General features: G+C 41.1%; 2 protein-coding genes and 1 long non-coding RNA gene across 12 annotated transcripts in view; 1 reads left to right on the forward strand and 2 right to left on the reverse strand.

Annotated features, from left to right (window-relative positions):
• The window catches only part of LOC307211090, a 387,208-nt gene that overhangs the window by 117,944 nt on the left and 246,413 nt on the right, over positions 1-22,851 (reverse strand). The gene's annotated exons all lie outside the window — the stretch shown is intronic.
• The window catches only part of CENPP (centromere protein P), a 163,128-nt gene that overhangs the window by 112,319 nt on the left and 27,958 nt on the right, over positions 1-22,851 (reverse strand). The window lies entirely within an intron of this gene.
• On the forward strand, positions 874-19,820 carry OMD (osteomodulin). 9 transcript variants are annotated; one of them, XM_079967318.1, is made up of 4 exons: positions 1,255-1,388; positions 13,799-14,751; positions 17,370-17,694; positions 18,061-19,819. In XM_079967318.1, the coding sequence occupies exons 1-3, from the start codon at positions 1,363-1,365 to the stop codon at positions 17,681-17,683; spliced, it is 1,293 nt and encodes a 430-aa protein (XP_079823444.1). In that variant the 5' UTR covers positions 1,255-1,362; the 3' UTR covers positions 17,684-17,694; positions 18,061-19,819. The 9 variants fall into 9 exon arrangements, with proteins under 9 accessions (XP_079823445.1, XP_079823444.1, XP_079823443.1 ...); XM_079967319.1 differs by having other exon boundaries at positions 874-1,277; positions 17,370-19,819; XM_079967317.1 differs by having other exon boundaries at positions 17,370-19,820.

Raw genomic sequence — 22,851 nt, forward strand, 5'->3', positions numbered from 1 at the left:
GATTGTGTCATAGGGAGGGTTTGAGAGGCAAGAATCCAGGTATTCACAGGGTAATGACAAATGGAGTGATGAATGGTAATTTAATGTTAGGGTGAAGGGTCAGTAATAAATTATAATAGTGTTAATAATAATATTTCACTTATTTCTTCTGGTCAACTTTTCCAGGCAAGTTCCAATTTGGAATATGCTTCCCAGAAAGGACCACCTGTCTACTTTTTAGTGAGCTTTCAAAAATAGCCCAAACATAGAGTTTCAAACGACCTTTTTCAAAATAAAACTTTATTTGGTGTTGTTACTTTTACTGGTTTTTATTATATTTTGTTGTTTTTTTTAAATGATATTTTATTAAATTTTCACAATAAAGAAATAAAACAATAAATAGAAAAAACACATGAAAAATACAGAACCACAAAAAAGAAAAAAAGGAAAAAAAAAAGAAAAAAAGATAACAAAGAAAACACTTTTTTCAAATTCATATCCTTCATAACCTTATTTTCTTGACTTCCACCCGCCCTCCTTTCTTGTATTCCACTTCAAATTTAATTCAGCAAATTCATTTTAGTTAGTTTTATCCTTTAAAAATTCCTTCAAATATTATATTATTCAAATTTTCATCCAATATTTATCCCTTCTTTCATATTCTTATTATCTTATTCACTTGAACCTCTTTGTTTCATTTCAGTGTCCTCAACATTCAAAAATTTTACAATGTTTTTGTAAATAGTTTTTAAACTTCTTCCAATCTTCTTCCACCTGCTCTTCTCCTTGATCTCGTATTCTGCTAGTCATTTCTGCCATTTCCATGTAGTCCATTACTTGCATCTGCCATTCTTCCACGGTGGGTAGATCTTGTGTCTTCCAGTGCTTTGGTTTTTATTATATTTTGATCTAGTTTGTCGTAATGTTATTTATTTATTACATTTGTATACCATGTTTTTCTTCCACTGTAAGAAGTTGTTCCATCTGCTCAGTGTCATCCAGAGGAGCTCTTTCAGGTGACTAGCAGGCTATTCAGTCCTGGTCATGTTGGACTGTCCACCCAGAGTTAAAACTGCCAAGAGCCTGCTGTGATAAGTTACATCCTTTCCAGCTTGAACAGTAATTAATACAGTGTATGCCAGAAAGATCATTAGCTGCCTCTTGTTGTGTTTGTCTGGATCAGTTTCAGTCTTTTTCTCTCCAGTGCTGGCAGGTTGCTTAGTATGAGCAAACATAAGCAGCTAGATAGACAAAAGTTTGTTGTCAGAGGAGACGACAGCAGGGAGTGGGACCTAAATGTGAGTAACATCTTCTGGATACACTGTTATTGTTCAAAGCATGTTTAACAAAGTGAGCCTATACATGTCTACTTAGAAAGTCCCAATGAGTGCAATGGATCTTACTCCCAAGTAAGTGGGCCTATGACTGCAGCTTTAATTTGTGACATAAATAGACTAGGAAGACTAGGAAGATTAGACGAGCACATGAAGATTTCTGGAAATCTTGTGAGTATGCAGCATTTACCGGTACTCTGTAGTTCCATTTCTACCTAACAGGGTGGTTCCAATAAAGAGTTGTGCCATTAACCCCATGTCAATTGTACTGAATTCTGCTGAGATGTTTAACAATAGGGTTGTATTTTTGTGTTTTGCCTTTAAGTAAAGAAGGTCCACTCAAGCTAACAAAAGAATCTCTGACCAATCCGAAAGATTAACAAGTGGTAAGAAATAGAGAAGTCTACATTATCTGGGAAACTCTCAAGCATCATTTCTCAAACTTGGGTCCCCAAATGTTTGACTAAATTCCATCATTCCTGGCCACTGCCATACCAAGATGATAGGGGGTTGTAATCATTGGAGAAGAGTGCTTTAGAATTAAATTGCAAACAGATGTTAACCACCTTCTTCAGTAAAGGAGAAGAGGGACAGTTAAAAACAGAAAATGTCACCAGCACTCAAACAGACTTTATAAGGTGGGTAGTACAGTGGTACCTCGGGTTAAGAACTTAATTCGTTCTGGAGGACTGTTCTTAACCTGAAACTGTTCTTAACCTGAAGAACCACTTTAGCTAATGGGGCCTCCTGCTGCCAACGCACCACCGCTGCACAATTTCTGTTCTCATCCTGAAGCAAAGTTCTTAACCCGAGGTAATATTTCTGGGTTAGCGGCGTCTGAAACCTGAAGTGTATGTAACCTGAAGTGTATGTAACCTGAGGTACCACAGTAATGACATGTATAGGATCACAGTGTTAAACATGCTTTGAACCATTTGTATATCCAGAAGGTGTTAGCTACATTTAGGTCCCACTGAAATCAATATAAAAAGTGAGTTGTGACTCACTTTATTTCAACAAGGATTATAATCCAATGAAATGAATTGCTGAAATGCATTTAGCTTGATGTGGTGGTAGATTATGACAGTGTGTTACAATGGAGCAATCAATAAATCCAGATGTGAGTCATAGACTATTCAGGAATCACAAATCAGAAGGAATCAAGTGATGTTCATGCTTGCACTAGCTGTAAGATTTAGCTTATAACAAGAATGTCAAATAGTTAGCAATGTAAATATGTTGATATAATTTAACAGTAAGTGTCCTTAAAAGGAGAGAATGGTAATATACTTAACTGGACTTTCAGGCAGTAAACAAACTGAATGGACACAAGAATTGGCACTGACAATAAAACAAACAGAGTTGAATGGATCATGCTAAAAATAATCTTAAGCCACCCCTTCAAGTGAAGGAAATTCCTGCCACACCTCAAACCAAACATTAGAGAAAGCAGGCTAAAGCCACATAATTTCACTAGGGTAAAAGTATACTCTTATTTGAATAAACTATTTTGTGCAACAAGCAGCATTTTAAGCGTCTCCGGAGGATTTTTGCAGTAAATTACATTTCATCAAGTACTCATATTCTGAACTAGATACTTCTTATATGGTGACTATGGATTTTAAGGGAAGCACCATCTGACACTTTCTAAAGCTTGCTGCATATTCATTGGCTGAAAACTACAAAATAATTTAGAGGTAGGAAATTATTTGTTTTAAATACTTCAATCTTCTTACTGGTAACGTGCTTCAGATTATTATACAACCTTATTAACCAATTATCATGCTCATTGATTATATACATTTGGCGTATATCCAGTGTCATTTCATCTAATTATATTTGTCATGTAGTTTTATCATTGGAAGCATCCAGTGATACTCAGTGATACATAAAACCTTTTGCTCAAATGTATACGGTTAGACATATTTATGTATAAATATAAATAAATTACTCTGATTAGTCACTAAATTCAGGAATTAACATTTGGTGATCTCTTAAAATGTTCTTGACCATGTTGCATAGATATAACAGAAAACAGAACTCTGGCTACTGGAAAATTATGTAATATTGCATAATCCCCAATAAACAGTTAATAGTCTGATTTTATGTTTCACTACCCCCCCCCCAAAAAAAAACACACACCCTACATTCCATCTTTTGCCAGTCTACTTTGCTGAAATATTTCCCCTGCTCTGGAGAAATGGTGATGTCAGTTTTGCTGTGGGGGAGGATCAATGCTTTTGGGAAACAAGAAGGTAGTTCAGGTAGTGGTGAGGTTGATGCCTCTTATAACTATCAAAGCAACTCCATTCTATCAGTGCTGGCAAAATGGTGTGCCAGCATTTTATTTCATCTTGGTGGGTTGGAAAGGCATGCTGAGTGGAGCTGTTTTAATTATTTCTTTTTTACACTTATATAAAACCTTTTCCTCCAAGGAAGTCAAGGTGGTGTACATGTTTTTCCGCTCCCCATTTTATCCTCACAACAACCCTGTGAGATAAGTTAGGCTGAGAGATAATGACCGACCCAAGGTGACCCAGTGAGCTTCATGGCTGAATGGGGATTTAAGCCTGGTCTCCCAGGTCATAGTCCAACACTCTTAACCAATACACCACACTGGCTATGTTTTACTAGACTAGCACCCCAGACGCTGTTTTAGTTGCAATGTTGCATGCCCTTGTCTTCATTACTGCCACTTATGTGAGGATCAAGTTATTACTCTTTTATTTAGGAGTAAGAGTAAGTTGATTGAAGTAAATAATACTTTTGACCTATTCAATCAACGTGGCACAACTTTCAGTTGTATTTCACATGCTAATAGAATCAGTTCATTAACAAAAATGAATTCAACATCAGAAGAATTGAATAGCAAATTAGGAAGCATGAGAACTGGGAAATATATGTCAGCATTTAAAAGCTAATATTGTATGGCCAAATCTAGATAAGGAAAAGATGAGATATGAGGAAGCTGGACTTGAAACAAGGCAGAGTGTAGGTGAACAGCCACTATAGTACCAAAGCTTGAGAAGAAAGAAGTATCGTCTTCTTTTTGCACACAAAAAGTAAGCTTTTGACCTCATTATCTTCATTTTTGGAAGGGAAGGTGTTTAAAGTGAAGTGGAAAAGACAAAGGGGAAAGTTGCTAAGGAGAAAAGAGAATAGAGCCTTAAAGAAGTGTCCCTCGGGAGCTGTGGTATATTGGATTTGTATGAAGAACGGAAGGCAGAGTGTTGTGTGACTATATTATGAAAATGTTGTTTAATATGCTTGGAAGAGTTTCACTAATAATGGTATCACAGAAAGTTGTAAGATCAGAGCCCTAGTAAATGCTATAGAAGTCTAGAGAGCTTCTTTATAAATAAATAATAATACAGATTATTTAGATTAGGATATCAATTTTCTCAAGTCACCTCAACAGCTGAATTAGGAAATATTTTTTTCATTTTCAGCATTTGAGCTTGTACAGTAGACATTTACTTTGAAGATAGAATACAGTAAAATAAATATAGCTATGGTCCCTATATTGTCTTTAAATTGATTTAATATCTTATCTTTTAATGTTGAGAGGGAACTACTAGTAGTTTTGTATGCATTATTGATATTTAGACAAAAAGCATGCTTTGTGGTATTTGCCAGTGAAAACAACTAACTGCACAGTATTGTAGTTTTATAGTTTTATATTTTTAACTCATAAACACTTCTCAGCTTGACTTTAAATATATTCTGAATTAGAATAGCTTAACATATTTCATAATTCTGGTCCTATTGCAATATCAGATCATATTCCTGTTTCTTGGTCCATTTTATTTTTGTGTAATGTCTCCCTTTGAATTAACTGGAAACTGAGTATTAGATACTTTTAGTATTAGTAGCAAGACATGAAATTTCTAGTGTCAGGAACATCAATTCAGCAGTGGCTGTACATCAGACTTTATGGGACAGGCCCAGCTATAGAAAGAAGAAAACCATAAGAGAATAGATTTACAACATAATCCTATACGTGTGTCAGGGAACTGACATCAGAGCGAAAAGCGGAGGCAGGGCTCCAGAGCGATGCCAGAGAGGGAACCAGTCGGGGGGAAGGAATTCAGCGTGACACCAATAGAGAGGAGATGGAGGAATCGGTGTCAGGGCTCCAAGACCCTTCAACCGAAACCAGCGGAGAGAGCGCTGGCACGCCCTTGCCATCCCCTTACTTGCGCAGACGCGTTCCGCGCAGGGAACATAGGCGGAGACTGGGGGTCAAGCAGCTTTTATGCTGGAAGAGATTCAAGAAAAGCCCACTGGAAGATTCTGCAAGTGACTAACAGGTCACGGAGGGCGAGCTCTAACCCTAAACATGTTTGAGCAAACCATCTAATTGAAGTGGAGGCAGTTTACGCACGAGTAACCACACTATACCATTACAACGTGATTACTCGAAAGTTGAATCAAATGGATTTACACCCAGCTAAGTGGGTTTAGGACTGCTGCCCTAATGTCCTGTGCGAGACCTACTCTTGATCTCTGGAGATACTTAAGAAAACTAAAAACCACATTTAACTCTTTCCACATCTTGAAGAAATGATTTCTCTTAAGAATTTTGCTGACCAACATTGTGGGAAGTCAGTGATAAAAAGAGCAGATTACTGGTACATCAACTGATGCAAACTAAAAACATGAATCATATACTAAATGTTAAAGCTTCAGGTAATATTATTGATAGGGTAAGATTTCCCTTGGTTAGGATCCAAACACTTCTCGGCATCTCATGTAAATGTCGTGTTCATGGGCAAGATGACTGAGATGGTCATGTACAGTCAGCTTCAGACGTGCTTGGAGGAAGCAGTTTATTTTGGTGAAACGTGGGTTAAACAAGGTAACTGTCAGGAGGATTTGTAGCTCCTTGACTGACCAAACCCAAAGAGTACTCATTAATGATTCCTCACCATCCTGGAAAAAAGAGACAAGTGGGGTGCCGCAGGGTTCTGTCCCAGGCCCATTGTTGTTCAATGTCTTTATAAATGACTTGGAAGAAGGAATTGATGGGATGCTCATCAAATTTGCCAGTGGCACCAAACTGGGAAGGGTAGCTAATGCCACAGAAGACAGAATCAGAATTCCAAATGACCTTAACAGATTACGGAACTTAGGCAGGAAGAACCAGACGCACAAATATAGGACGGGGGACACCTGTCTTACTAGCAGTACATGTGAAAACGATCTAGGGGTCTTGGTGGACCACAACCTTAACATGAGTCAACAGTGTGATGCAGCAGCAAAAAAAGCTAATGCTATTCTAGGATGCATCAACAGAAGTCTAGGGTCCAGATCAAGGGAAGTAATAGCACCACTCTATTCTGCCTTGGTCAGACCACACCTAGAATACTGTGTCCAGTTCTGGGCACCACAATTTAATAAGTATGTTGACAAGATGAAACGTGTGTAGAGGAGGGCAACCAAGATGATCAGGGGTCTGGAAACTAAGCCTTATGAGGAACACTTGAAGGAACTGGGCATGTTTAGTCTGGAAAAGAGGAAACTGAGAGGAGATATGATAGCCATCTTCAAATATCTTAAGGGCTGTCACATGGAAGATGGAGCATGCTTGTTTTTTCCTGTTCTGGGTAGGACTCGAGGCAACGGCTTCAAGTTACATAAAAGGAGATTCTGACTAAACATTTGGAAAAACTTTCTGACAGTAAGAGCTGTTTGGCAGTGGAACAGACTCCCATGAGAGGTGGTAGAATCTCCTTCCTTGGAGGTTTTTAAGCCATCAGTCATGAATTCTTTAGCTGAGATTCCTGCATGGAAGGGGGCTGGACTAGATGACCCTTGGGTCCCTTACAACTATGGTTCTATGATTCTATTATTTCATTCTAGCTTCAGGCCTGAGTATGGCACTGAGGCAGCCTTTGTTACACGAGTAATCATCTTTATCAGGAGAGAAACAGGAGGACTATGGCCTATCGCTTATCGTTGATTTCCTGGCAGGTTTTGATATTGCTGATAATAATAATAATTTATATATATATATTATTTGTAAACCACCCTTCATCCGAAGATCCCAGGGTGGCTCATACAAATACAAATTGAGGAAACAAAGTACACAACAAAACAAAAACAAACCAATAACCGCCCCCCCAACAGTTTTATAAAGCCATAGAATATTGATCAGCTGGTTAAAGAGAAACACTTTCACTTGGCACCTAAAGATTTTAGTGAAGGGGCCAAGCAACCCACCCTGGGGAGAACATTCCACATATGGGAATTCCACTGCAGAAAAAACCTGTTCTCATGTTGCCACCTTCTGGACCTCTTATAGAGGACACAGAGGTGCTTTCCATTAGCTTTGGCTGGTGGCCCAGATACATTGCTATCTGGATAGGGATATCCTAACTCATGTTGTCTATGCTCTAGTTAAAGTAACTTTCAGGTTAGATTATAGCAATGCATTATACATAGGGTTGCCTCTGAAGACAGTTCAGAAACTTCAGCTGGTGCAGAATTTGGCAGTCAGGTTTCTCACTGGAGCAAGATAGTTTGAGCATATTACACCAATCCTGGCCTGACTGCACTGGCTACCAATTAGTTTCCATGCCCAATTCAAAGTGCTGGTTTTGACCTGTTGTTGTTGTTTAGTCATTTAGTCGTGTCTGACTCTTCGTGACCCCATGGACCAGAGCACACCAGGCACTCCTGTCTTCCACTGCCTCCCACAGTTTGGTCAAACTCATGCTGGTAGCTTCAAGAACACTGTTCAACCATCTCGTCCTCTGTCGTCCCCTTCTCCTTGTGCCCTCCATCTTTGCCAACATCAGGGTCTTCTCCAGGGAGTCTTCTCTTCTCATGAGGTGGCCAAAGTATTGGAGCCTCAGCTTCACGATCTGTCCTTCCAGTGAGCACTCAGGGCTGATTTCCTTCAGAATGGATAGGTTTGATCTTCTTGCAGTCCATGGGACTCTCAAGAGTCTCCTCCAGCACCATAATTCAAAAGCATCAATTCTTCGGCGATCACCCTTCTTTATGGTCCAGCTCTCACAGCTCTAGGTTTTGACCTAGAAAGCCTTAAATGGCTCAGGACATCCTACATGGCCTTAAATGGCTCAGGATGGTCCTACATCAAGGACCATCTCTCCCCATCTGAACCAACCCAGACCCTTGGATCATCACCTGAGGCCCTTCTTCAACCACTTCCTCCTTTTCATCCACTACTTAATCTCATCTACTTCCTTTAATCACCCTAACATTCAGCCATCAATAACACACAACTTTTCCAACTTAAGCATTCTGTTAATTTCCCCCACATTCCCATAGTTTCATTTGCCAGTTTTCCTCTTCACTCTGAGTATTCTAACAATTATAATAATATAATAATAATAATTTATTATTTATACCCCGCCCATCTGGCTGGGCCTCCCCAGCCACTCTGGGCGGCTTCCATAAAAAGCAAAAATAAAATATCACACGTTAAAAACTTCCCTGAACAGGGCTGCCTTAAGATGTCTTCTGAATGTCAGGTAGTTGTTAATCGCTTTGACATCTGCTGGAAGGACGTTCCACAGGGCGGGCGCCACTACCGAGAAGGCCCTCTGCCTGGTTCCCTGTAGCTTTACTTCTCGCAGTGAGGGAACCGCCAGAAGGCCCTCGGCGCTAGACCTCAGCGTCCGGGCAGAATGATGGGGGTGGAGACGCTCCTTCAGGTATACTGGACCGAGGCCGTTTAGGGCTTTAAAGGTCAGCACCAACACTTTGAATTGTGCTCGGAAACGTACTGGGAGCCAATGTAGGTCTTTCAAGACCGGTGTTATATGGTCTCGGCGGCCGCTCCCAGTCACCAGTCTAGCTGCCGCATTCTGGATTAGTTGTAGTTTCCGAGTCACCTTCAAAGGTAGCCCCACGTAGAGTGCATTGCAGTAGTCCAAGCGGGAGATAACCAGAGCATGCACCACTCTGGCGAGACAGTCCACAGGCAGATAGGGTCTCAGCCTACGTACCAGATGGAGCTGGTAAACAGCTGCCCTGGACACAGATTTGATCTGTGCCTCCATGGACAGCTGTGAGTCCAAAATGACTCCCAGGCTGCGCACCTGGTCCTTCAGGGGCACAGTTACCCCATTCAGGACCAGGGAATTCTCCACACCTGCCCGCCTCCTGTCCCCCAAAAACAGCACTTCTGTCTTGTCAGGATTCAACCTCAATCTGTTAGCCGCCATCCATCCTCCAACCGCCTCCAGACACTCACACAGGACCTCCACCGCCTTCACTGGTTCTGATTTAAAGGAGAGGTAGAGCTGGGTATCATCCGCATACTGATGAACACCCAGCCCAAACCTCCTGATGATCTCTCCCAGCGGCTGCATGTAAATGTTGAAAAGCATGGGGGAGAGGACAGAACCCTGAGGCACCCCACAAGTGAGAGCCCAGGGGTCTGAACACTCATCCCCCACCACCACTTTCTGAACACGGCCCAGGAGGAAGGAGCGGAACCACTGTATGACAGTGCCCCTAGCTCCCAGCCCCTCAAGACGGTCCAGAAGGATGTTATGGTCGATGGTATCAAACGCCGCTGAGAGATCCAGCAGAACTAGGAAACAGCTCTCACCTTTGTCCCTAGCCCGCCGAAGATCATCAACCAGTGCGACCAAGGCAGTTTCAGTCCCATGATGAGGCCTGAATCCCGACTGGAAGGGATCCAAATGGTCCGCTTCTTCCAGGCGTGCCTGGAGTTGTTCGGCCACCGCTCGCTCAATCACCTTGCCCAAGAATGGAAGATTTGAAACTGGGCGATAGTTGGCCATCGTGGCCGCATCTAAAGATGGTTTTTTAAGAAGCGGTTTAATAACCGCCTCTTTCAGCGGGTCTGGGAAGGCTCCCTCACGGAGGGAAGCATTCACCACCCCACGAAGCCCATCGCCCAGTCCTTCCCGGCTAGCTTTTATAAGCCAGGATGGGCAAGGATCCAGGAGACAGGTGGTTGGCTTCACTCGTCCAAGCAGCCTGTCCACATCCTCGGAGGTAACAGATTGGAATTGATCCCACTCAACTTGACTAGACAGAACTCTAGCACTCTCCCGCCCCGGCCCTGCTCCCACGGTGGAGTCTACTTCTTCCCGAATCTGAGCGATTTTATCTGCAAAAAACTTTGCAAAATCATTGCAGGAGAACATGTGGCCCGTACTGGGCCCCGATGTTGCAGGTGGTTCCACTAAATTGTGAACCACCTGAAAAAGTCTCCTGCTGCTGTTTTCTGCAGATGCAATAGAGGCGGTGAAGAAATTCTTCTTCGCCGTCGCTATCGCCACTTGGTAGGCTCGACGTTGAGCTCTAACCTGTGTCCGGTCAGATTCGGAATGAGTTATCCGCCACCGACGCTCTAGCCGTCTCAACGATTGTTTCATTGCCCTCAGATCCGTGGAAAACCACGGGGCTGTCCGGGCTCCATGCAATCGGAGAGGGCGCTTCGGAGCCAAACAGTCAATAGCCCTGGTTAACTCCACATTCCAGCGGGCCACCAGGGAATCGGCTGAAAGGCCATCAACATGGGATAAAGCATCCCCTACCACTCTCTGGAAACCATTTGGATCCATTAAGTGGCGGGGGCGGACCATCCGAATTGGTCCCACCTCCCTGCAGAGGGGATGGGTCGCAGAGAAGTCCAGTTGCACCAGGAAGTGATCTGACCATGGCACTTCTTTCGTTTCGCTTTTACTTAGTGTCAGATCACCAACATCCATAGAGGTAAACACCAGGTCCAAGGCATGTCCGCGACTATGGGTTGGGCCAGACTTATTCAGGGACAGCCCCATGGAGGCCATGCTTTCCACGAAGTCCCGAGCAGCCCCTTGTAAGGTCGTGTCGGCATGGATGTTAAAATCCCCTAGGACGACCAAGCTAGGTGTCTCCAGGAGAACATCCGCCACGACCTGAAGCAGCTCGGGCAGGGAATCCTTGGTGCAGCGGGGAGGTCGGTACACCAAAAGGAATCCTGTACTGCCCCTATTGCCCAACTTCCAGAACATGCACTCGGAAAACTGGGTCTTCCCAATAGGACGCCTGGTGCAAACTAATGACTTCCTAAAAATCACTGCAACCCCCCCTCCCCGCCCACATGACCTGGGTTGCTGTGCGTAAGAGAAACCTGGTGGACAAGCAGCGGCAAGGACAGGCCCATCTGCTTCATCCAACCAAGTCTCTGTTACACATGCCAGGTCAAGTCCTCCATCCATGATCAAGTCATGGATGGCAGTAGTCTTATGAATCATTGACCTGGCATTGCACAGCAGCACCTTCAGGTCATGTGGGTATCCCTTGCTGATTCTAGTATCCATCCGGTCAGGACCAGACCCGGAGGCAGGGATAGTCCTCAGACAACGACTAAACCTGCCTCCTCTGTAATGACATGGTCTGGTCTTAGCGTAACTCCTCCTCCTACCCGTGATCACTGAGATCGGTTGTCCCAGTGCATCCCCCCCTGTGGAACATGCCCCAGCCATTTTGTGGGCTGGGGCCCACTCCCCGGCAGCCCTGAACCCTCCCCCTAAGAACAAAATAACACCTTAAACAAACAAAACCAATAAAACAATACAAACAAAAAATGTAAAAATTACAAAACATCAAAAAAAAAAATTAAAAAATAATAATCCCCAAACCCAACCAAACATCCATCCCACCCCCACCCCCCACATGTAAAAATTTTTTAAAAAACATTTTAAAAACACTCTGCCCCTCCGGCAGTAACAACAACTGTCCTAGTGAAGCCTGTCAGGCCCCGCCCTGGGCCAGGTGGTAAGTGGCAGGAAGGAGCAGGACCCTCAGGCACTCAGGGGAGTCCTCCTGGGCAGCAGGCAGCAAGCAGCAAGCAGTCCTTGTGAGGCTTCAGGCCCCGCCCCAGGCCAGATGGTAAGTGGCAAGAGCAGGGCCCTCAAGCACTCACTCAGGGGAGTCCTCCTGGGCAGCAGGCAGCAAGCACCACGCAGTCCTTGTGAGGCTTCAGGCCCCGCCCCAGGCCAGATGGTAAGTGGCAAGAGCAGGGCCCTCAGGCACTCACTCATAATTACATTTTATAGCTATGTACTTTGGGCATTGATAAATGGGTAGTAAAGGAACCCAAGAAAATATAAATATTTCCCTGGACCTCTGTTTCCTTTATCCACTCTTTCCACAGATGCCTCTCTCAGATTAAGCAGTGGGTGAGCAGCAAGAAACTTTAGTATATATTCTGACCCCCTGCTTCCCAGCACTGCCTCTGAACTCTCTGACCTAAGCTTCCCTAGTTCCTGGGATCTCTTCCAAGTCGTCTTCTAATCCTCAACCTATTACTTCTGTCTCTATAGCTGGAGTGAAATTTTAATCCAAACCCACAACTTTCCCTTCCACCACAGAAGCTAAACTATGAATATTCCTTTCCTTGCCATCACTTTAGTGCTTGAGCTGTTGAGAAACACGTGGAAATAAATGCCATTTGACAGTTATGCCTGTATATTTCTCTTAGAACCAAACTACATTAAATTTCTGAGGCAGTAAATAATTTTTATATGGCATCTTTTCAGAAGACCTGTCATTTAGCTGGGTTACATCAACTGTGTTTATACTGCCAGCAAGTCACAAAGTTTCCTTAAAGGATCTTTTGCCGCAACTTCCTTTCCTTTGCACTGGACACCACAAAATATAGCTTGTAGTAATGTATTTCTCCCCTATTATTTAGCTTACTCTTTCATCTGCTCAGTAGTTGTACAGTATATGTTTTACAGTTTAAATAGATGTGCAGTATGCTATTGAATTTTGAAAGGTTAAAAACAAAAAAATTATTTAAAAACTGGGTGGCAAAAGAAAAAAGTTTCAGAATATATCCTTATCTATGAACTTCCTCAACACAAAACATGACTTACAAACCTCTAGTCTCATACACTTACATACTAAAGTAATGTATTTAATGTATATGTCAGGATACCAACAACCAAATACTTATTGTGCCAACAAAAATGTTTAGGAAGGGAAATAACAAACATTTTATGTCAACAAATCTTCTCCTCATACTGCAGTGGCAAGGTACCTGAAAGAAAGTGGCCAACACAAGCAATGGGGTGATCCGCAAGAACAGGCAATTAAAATGTCAAATTAATACACTTTTGAGTACATTTTGATTCATTTATTTTTGCTGTGAAGAGTTCATGTATTATCAACAGTTCTTAGGTTTGCAGTTGAGCTCTGAATTATCTGGAAGACTTGAAAATAGTTGCTAGTTAAGAGGTAGCAGATCTCTTTCATATTTAGCTTAAAGTAGTTGAAAAACATTTCAACTATTATATAATAATTTACCAAGAAATGTTCTGATTCAAACCATACACAGTATTTTAGCCCCAAGCCTAAAGTATGTTTTAGTCTCAAAACCGTACAATGGTTAATTCTCAGACAAAACAATATTAAAAAATGACAACATACTTTTGCCAATTACACAACAGTCTTATTAATACCTTTTGTTTTGTTTTGTTTTGTTTCCACAGGATATCAGATCAGAACTTGAATATGGGAATCCTGAGTCAACTGTTAACTATCACTCTCCTCTTTGGAGTCCCAGTGTTCTGCCAATATGACTATGAGGATGACTATGATAATGAAATGGATAATGAATATCCATCCATTTTTCATCATATTCCTAGCATAGAATACGCCATTCCTTATCCCAGCACACCTGCTCAGTGTGCCAAAGAATGCTTTTGCCCACCAACTTTCCCACTAACAATGTACTGTGATAATCGTAAACTTCAGACTATACCAAGAATTCCCAGTCACGTCCAGCAACTCTATCTACAGAATAACGACATTGAAGCTGTGCCTGTGGAATCCTTTGTTAATGCTACTGCCCTGAAAGAAATTAACCTCAGCCACAACAAAATTAAGTCTCACATGATTGACATAGGTGTCTTTGGCAAACTTTCAAATCTAGTACAACTCCATTTAGAACACAATCTGCTGGAAGAAATTCCATCCCCTCTACCTAGAAGCTTAGAACGATTGCTCCTGGGTTTCAATCAGATTTCCAGGTTGCCCAGCAAAGACCTAGAAGGTTTAGTAAACATGACTATGCTTGACCTGTGCAATAACCACCTTGAAGATTCTCAACTGAAACAAACACATTTTTCAAAGATGAAAAACCTAATGCAGATCAACCTCTGCAGCAACAGACTTCAATCAATGCCTCCAGATCTACCATTTTCACTTATGCATCTTTCCCTTGAAAATAACTCAATTTCTCTCATTCCAGATAATTATTTCCAGAAACTTCCAAAGCTTACTGCTATAAGAATGACACACAACAATCTGCATGAAGTTCCTTATAATGCTTTTAACCTTTCTAATCTTGTGGAACTCAATCTTGGGCACAATAAACTGAAGCAAGTATTCTACATTCCAAGAACCCTGCAGCATTTGTACATAGAAGACAATGACATGGAAGGTTGGTTGAATTACTATTTTAAAGAGTTATTTCTGTAATGTAATCCTTTGTTTTCTATGCATAGTGACAGAGAAGTTAGAGCATAAATGGTGGAATATCTACCCTATTCTTCTAAAATATTTTTAGAAGAACAAGGCAAAGAAGTTATAGCAAGGCAGCATAATATTAAAAAATGTAATTTTTTTTAAAAAAGTGCTAAGAGGAAGGCATGTTTGGCAAACTCTCACTATGATCAACTCCTGCCCAGAAACCTATGTCCCCACTGTGGAAGAACGTGTCCAGAATTGGCCTCCACAGTCACTTACAGACTCACAGTTAAGACCGTGTTCATGGAAAACAATCTTACTCAGCTACGAGTTATTGCCAAAGAAGAAGAAGAAATTTCCTATTTGAAGTAAACAAAATAAATAAATGGATATATGTAGACCAATACAAGTTTCTCATGATCTCTCAGACTGTTGTGTAAGACCAAGGTAGATGCGTAGAAGGAAACAAATGAGAAACTGGAAAACTTAATGGTTTAAAAAATAAAATATGAACTGAAAACCACAGCCTTTCCAGCAGCCCTGGTTTCTGTCTTTGGTTGAGTTGTGGTTGAGTTGATTAAAGCTAAAGTTTGAGTGGGTAAAGTTGAAGTCAAATTATTATTATTATTATTTGCTCTTACTAGTTGCTTCTTCTTTACAAAAGTAAATAAAAATCATGACAAGACAGAAGTAATATTAGTAAAGAAATCTGGTTCTTTGCAAGAGATAGGCTTGCTAGTAATCACCGGGTTATCTAACCCTATCAGACCAAGCATATAGCTTAATTCTCCTGAACCTAGTTTTAGTCCTATATAAGCAGGGGTCTTTAATAAAATACCGTACTTCATCCAATACACTAGCTGGAGCTCATCTTCTGATGGGCCTAAGATATTCAGCCAGAATTGCAGCCATTGCAGTGGATTATAGAGTTGTTAAAGGTGCACGTGTTGAGGTTGAGGTCTGTATGTACCAAATAGGACATTTTTTCATGTATGAGTTGCCTTGCATCAAGGTAAAAAAGATTAGTAGTAAGAAAAAGGTATTTTTCCTGGTATTGCTGAGGCTCCCCCAGAAGAATTTCACCAATGTTCCTTCTGTTGTTTTAAAAGAATGTATTTGTTCAGTTTCAAGTCGAAATAACTTAAATGGTATATAGATGAAGGATCAGCTGAGGACATAGGAGGATTGCACAGACTTACCATTTCTTGCAATGTTTCCATGTCATTCTGCAACATTGACAGGGGTAATGACTCTATTGGTACCTGCAGGGATCCACCAGTTGTGCATACTACATCTGTGATCAGACTGTATCCAGCAGCTGTCTAAGCTATTTTTAAAGCTGCTTTTTTAGTATTCATTGAGAATTTTAATTATTATTGGATTGTCTTATGGATGTTCTAATATTGTCTAGCAACTAGAGTGAAATATAGCACCTTATTGTCAGCATATGTGAGAAAGATTTGATTTTATCTTATTTTATGTGAAAGTTTGAATATGCATTTGAGACAATACTGTACTGCAGCAAAGACACAGGGGAAAAAACAAAATTATTACTTTATCATCACTCACATAGCAAGTTGCAAACCTCATATCCTTTATGGCATCTGTTCAAAGTTATTCTGCATGGGTTGTAATGAAGAAAGCAACATGCCATGTGTGTTGTCATGATTGCAAGGTAAGACTCCACTCAGCCAACCCTGGTGGTAAATGCTATTGTGTGAAAAATGAAAGGGAGGGGGGAGCAGCAGTCCATATACCTTATTATTCTACAAGCTTCGTCACCTGCTTAGCACAGATGCCCATTATTCCTAAGATTCCCATATTCCCAAATTGATTCAACTCAGACTCCATGCAAAACCATAGTTTGCACCAGTCATAGTTGAAAATCTAAAGTACATTTTGACCTCTAAGTTACAACCAACCAACCATGGTCTAGCACTGTTAAATGAATTGCTTTCATTTAACATCTTAGCATTCTGTCTCATAATAGCACTCTTATATCCATGGTGCAATCTCTTTCATTACTACAAGCTCAAGTTATACAATGTTAGTTCCTAGTTAAATCACAGGTGGGGGCGGGGAGTCACAAAAGCTTGAAAGCAAAGATTCCTACAATATATAAGATTAAAAGCCTCACAGAATCATGTTATACTTCTTAAAAAACAAACAAAGGAGTTACAGTGTGATTCTGTACATATCTACTGAGAAATTAAGTTCCACCAAGTTCAACAGGGCTTACTCCCAGGAAAGTGAATATGTAATTGTAGCTTTATATTGTTAAAGTGAAGAAGTGGTTTCATCTTAACTACAGGTAGTCTGACATAACTAATCATACAGTTCTATACATTTCTACTCAGAGGTAAACATCACTGACATCAATGGGACTTGTATAATGTATCAATGTATCAGAATCCACTCTTAGCAGTAAAGGTATTGTATCTTATAAATGACTACAGAAGGAAAAAATCAGCTCCTTTTAAAGCATTCCTTGGTTGGATTATACTGAGTACCATTTTTGCTTCTATGATAGCAAATCAGCATTTCAGAATTAATAGTTCCACCTTTTTAACACATTGCTTTATCTTTTTACAGTAATCAATGTTACCTTAATGTGTCCTACTATTGATCCACTGAACCTCAATCACTTAACCTACTTACGAGTGGAACACAACAAGCTCACCACTCCAATAAGTACATATGCCTTCTTCTGCTTTCCACATATACGCAGTATTTATTATGGTGAACAAAAAATTGATGCCAACCAGCAAACACAGCTGAGAACGCCAGTGTTCCAAAGATATTTAACACCAGAAGAGTATGAAGAAGCAGAAGATCACGAAGAACAAGATCATGATCATAATCAAAGGGAAAGCGATGATGATTACTTTGACCCTTATGTATATTAAGAGGTTATAAGGTATAGTAGTATTATGACAATTTATTTTCTTATAAATAGAGAAAATACCCATTTAAAAAAGCAAACAAAATCATTTTGAAAATATTTGTGGGACTTGTGAAGCAGGTCTGCATATTTTTCGGCATTTATTTATCAAATTTCAACCTACAGTGAAAAAGTACTTCCCATATTTTCAAACCAGACAATGTTGGAACAGAAAACGATTCTAAATATCTTACCTGCCCAATTAGAAACTTTCAACTATATATACAAACACACAGTATCAACTTTGCTTGTGTGATATATTTCTAGCTACAGATATCATTGAACTTACTGTTTGCATTATGGAATAATGACATTCTCAAATGAGAATATTATTTTTCCTAGGTACGCCATATATAGTACAAGTTAAAAGCATGGTCACAATCCTAGGGAGGCCAGTGTAAAAGTCATCACTGATGTAAAAGGACCTGGACGGGACTTTAAGAAAATGTTAGGATTCCATTATGAGAACCAGCTACAATCAAATAATTAAAAGTCCACAATTACAACAGGTTTGGCCATAATTCAAATTTTGCTGCTTTATAAATACTTTATTATTCAAATATATGCTCAGAAAAACATACTGCAACAATAGTCAGTTAAAAAAGAAGGCTATTAGAAATGTGCTTCTAGTGTAAGTTTTCTATAGGGTGCTTAGTGCATTTAAACTGGATCTAGGATGTAATCTGCCCCAGTGTTCACCAACATTCAAATGTTTAATGCGAACATACAAATACAAAACCAGAACTAGTTTACATTCAATTCAGTGACAATACAGATCAATTATGAGAGCAGAGTTGTCTTTTTATGAAGCATCTGGTAAGTCTTTTACTCTGCTGGCTGGTTCCCATGGTTTAACACTATGTAACCAAGTCTCAGAGGGCCCTTGGGCTTGCAAGCTACCCTTGCTCCCATCTCCTCCTCTTGCACAGCCAAGAGGAAGGAGTTCTGTCAATTTCCTTTCAGTTTCAATAATCTCAATTTAGTTTAACGTGCAAACCAGGAATCCTGGTTAAAAAACAAACAGCAGTTAAGCAAGGCAGCTTTATAACCCATGGTTTCACATTTTCTTGTTTAGCAATTAACATTTTGTTGTTGTTGTTTTCAACTAGGATCTGTTGCAAATGGAAGAGGTTTTTCTGGGGTTTGCTGGTGGCTCACCCACGAAGTGCTAAACCATAGACTTAGCATTACAGTCATACCTCGGCTTACAGACACTTCAGGTTGAGCGTTTTTGGGTTGCGCACCACGCCGAACCTGGAAGTACCAGAACGGGTTACTTCTGGGTTTCGGCTCTTGTGCATGCGCAGAAACACAAAATCACGCTTTGCGCATGCACAGACACGGTGCTGCGGGTTGCAAACGTGTCTCCCGCATGGATCACGTTCGCAACCTGAGCATCCACTATACATGTGAACCAACCCAGCATTTCCTCTTTGTACATAACTTTGTAACAGACAAGTAATTATGCAAACCTGATGCTTGTCAGCAACACACATAGACTGAATTATATAAGCAGCTAGATTGTAACTATGTAATGTTTAGTTAGCTATATATCGAAGCATTTACAAATAAATGTACAATATACTTTAAAATGTAACAGATTTCTTCTAGCAGATTATCTAAATAAAGTTATCAGTAAAAACATGCACTGAAAATGTGACATTTATTATTCATTTTGCCCCTCCCCCATGGGGAAAAAGCTTTATTATGTTTTTCTAAATAAATTCTGTTTCTGACACTGCACTGAAGTACTTGAGAAGCAATACCATTTCTGAACAAGAGGTTGCTCAGCATTTAACAGATGTTTTGTATTCTTAGAGATTACTTATAATACATTAACATTCCAATGTAATACATATTCAGTTTCCTTTCTTTTATTGCTTTCTAAAGCTCTGAATTGCAAAAACAAAAAGATATCCGATAGGGGAAACTTCAATACATGTACTTCAGAGTTAATATCAAAGTTCATTTTAGCTATACCAGACTATACATCTACATTGAGCTATTATAGAAATAGTGACCTACCTACCTAAATCTCTTCCATTCCAGAGAAAAGGTTATAGATGCATTGGAACAGCCGTATTTTTCTTAGTACAGATACTCGGGAAGTGGTGGCATATTATAATGTGCTGCCACTTCCAGGGCTGTTTTTCAGTAAACATAGAAAGCACCACACCTTCTAGCTGCTCCAAACAGCTAAAGTTGGGTTTTATTAAGGAAAAAAGTGACAGGAAGCCTTCAGGCCACCTTATTTTTAAAAAACCAAGTAGGAACAGATCATGCTCAGAAAGGTCCACGGGCTTCTAATCTATTTTGCATATATACATTACTATTACCTCGTAACTTTAAGTACATTCTTAAGAGACTACAAAGTATTTGACTTACCGGTATATACTCTAGGCCTAGGGCACACTGTGCTGAACACTGCAATATCAGCAAATTGTCAGGGAACTGCCATCGGAGCCAAAGGAGGAGAGAGGGCTCCAGAGGGATGCCAGAGAGGGTCCCAGTAGGGAGAGAGGCAGCCCATCCGCTGGGGAAGGAAATCAGCGTAGCACCAGTGGAGAAGAGGGGCAGATGGGGGAATCGGAGAAAAGGCTCCTGGACTCCTCACCAGAGACCAGCGGGGAGAGCACGGGTCCTCCGCTGCCCACACCCTCCCTGCGCAGAAGACTTCTGTGCAGGGAGAGTAGCCCTGTTTAGGGAAGTTTTTAATGTTTAATGCTGTATTGTGTTTGTAATATTCAATTGGGAGCCACCCAGAGTGGCTAAGGAAACCCAGCCAGATGGGCGGGGTATAATTATTATTATTAATCTTATTATTATATTTCATTGTAATTTACCTGGGAAGCCAATCTGGATCAGAGCACAGGTCAATCTAGTACAGCATTCCATCTCTAGCGACTACCAATGAGATGCCTCCGGGAAGCTCACAAGGGAAGCTCACAAGGTAGCAGCTCTCCCTTGCTGTTAAAGGTAAAGGTAAAGGTACCCCTGCCCGTACGGGCCAGTCTTGACAGACTCTGGGGTTGTGCGCCCATCTCACTTAAGAGGCCAGGGGCCAGCGCTGTCCGGAGACACTTCCAGGTCACGTGGCCAGCGTGACATCGCTGCTCTGGCGAGCCAGAGTCGCACACGGAAACGCCGTTTCCCTTGCTGTTAGCATTTTGTAATCATCACTATTTTAACCTGAAGTAAGGGTGAAATATTATTAATCATCAGTTATGAAGCACCTACATTTTAAAATCTAAAAGGTGGGAGGAGTCTGTCCCTGCCTGCAGGTATGCAAATTAAAAGACATGACACAAAAAGGATGGGGAATGAAGTCTCAGACAAGCAAACTGAGGACTCAATTTCTTAGTCACATAGCTGTTGTTTTGACGACCAGTATAAATGCAAACAGTTCAGGGAAGGAAGGAGCCAAATGGCACCTGGTCTTTCAGCCAAGCAACAGCTGCATCTTTCCATGTCTCAACTATGAAACTAGAAGCAAGATGCTAAGAGGGTACAAAAGCTACAGGCCGAGAAGACTGATCTACAAGTAGACAACATGTGGTGCTCCAGATACTTTTGAACTCCAACTCCCATTAGCCCCAGTCAGCATTTCCAACAGTAAGAAATAAAGGCGGAAGTTGTAGTCCCACAACATATGAAGAACACCACAGTGGTTACTCTGCAGATTAATAGCGTTTCCCAAATTTTCAATAAAATTAGAGACACATTATACACTTATTTTTAAAGTGTGTAAGAATGATACAAGGAGGTATTTAGGTTCACAGTATTGCGCATGAGCAGCTACAACATACTGCGGCACACAGCACAGAGGTGGTATATACTGTCAGATGAATTCTCTGTACATTAGTAGCTGGGAATGGCAAATGAGGACTATTGCATTCAGATCCTGCTTGCGAGCTTCACATAAGCATCTAGCTGGCTAGTGTGGGAATTGGATGCTGGATCTGAGTGGGCTTTTGGCCTGCTCCAGCCACAGCACAGCAGCAACTAGATTTTACTGCACCATACAAATAAAAAGAACTTATTTCAAAAACAGGAGAATTCTTTTGTCAGAAATCTGTTCCAGCCCCAGAGAAGCCCAGCCCCTGTGTATTTTAAGCATCACTGAGCTGCATGCAATTTGAAGGAGGCAAACCCAGAGAGCACTGACTTAAGCAGACACACACTGGAACTTCCTTCCAGTGGCTAAAAATCCTAGTGTTTCTCTATTACAGCAATGACTGAATTATACCAATCACATACAGTTCAGAGATGTGGCAGACACCCTCATTATGACTACAGCATACTAGCACAGAGCTTTCCAAACAGTGTGTCATGACACATTAGTATGTCGGCTGCATCCTGTAAGTGTGTCCTGCAAATGCTCCTCATGCTCCTCCCAAGGCTGGAAAAGGGTTAGTTTAACCCCTGGGTTGCTAGTAAAACTGTGTCGTGAAATGATGCATGTCTAAAAAGTGTGTCATCAACATGAAAAGTTTGGAAAGCTCTATATTAGCAGTTCTGTTACAGTACACTCATTTGTCCTGGCATACACTTTGGAAATTACTGAGCTAGTAAATGCATGTCTGCAGGAGTAATAGAGATGAAGGGAGGCCTTGGCCCCTTCCCTATACAGTTAAACAAACTGAGAAAAATGACTGGGGAGTTCTTTGCCTTATAGGCAGAGCCTTATTAAAATCACAATTTGCATCCAAATTTGAGGGGATGAGCTTTCCAGTTCAATTTACAGTCTACCTGCCAACATACAAAGAAATAAAATCTCAGAGGATCATATTATAAAAAGAGTCAAAAGAGCAATAACAGTTATCTCAACAACAACAGGCTCAATTTTACTTTTCTTCTTAAACACCACAGGTTGCAATCAAAGCAGTGCTCCTGCAAAGTGAATGCTCTACCCTCTCCTCCCCTGCACAGTTGTCTGCCCATCCAAAAGCATATCCCAAGGGTCAAAAAGTTTCAGGAATGGCCTGGAATGTTGGGTGGGTGAATTGTGCAAGAGCTTTCTCCAGTGATTCCTTACACCCACTCCTGACAACTCTCTTTTCCCACCCCACTGTCAGGCCTTTCCCCGGGAGTGGCTTTTGGAGGAGGATAACGCTTGAGTGAACACTGCTCCAG

The sequence above is a fragment of the Podarcis cretensis genome (genome assembly GCF_951804945.1).
Source record: "Podarcis cretensis genome assembly, chromosome: 2".
Classification (NCBI taxonomy): domain Eukaryota; kingdom Metazoa; phylum Chordata; class Lepidosauria; order Squamata; family Lacertidae; genus Podarcis; species Podarcis cretensis.

Excerpts from the sequence above, each read along its gene's own strand:
- OMD (XM_079967317.1), top strand. The coding sequence starts at position 1,363 with ATGAGTGCAATGGATCTTACTCCCAA. Across the intron at positions 1,389-13,798 it reads GCAATGGATCTTACTCCCAA|GATATCAGATCAGAACTTGA; the intron begins GTAAGTGGGCCT and ends TTGTTTCCACAG. Across the intron at positions 14,752-17,369 it reads AGAAGACAATGACATGGAAG|TAATCAATGTTACCTTAATG; the intron begins GTTGGTTGAATT and ends ATCTTTTTACAG.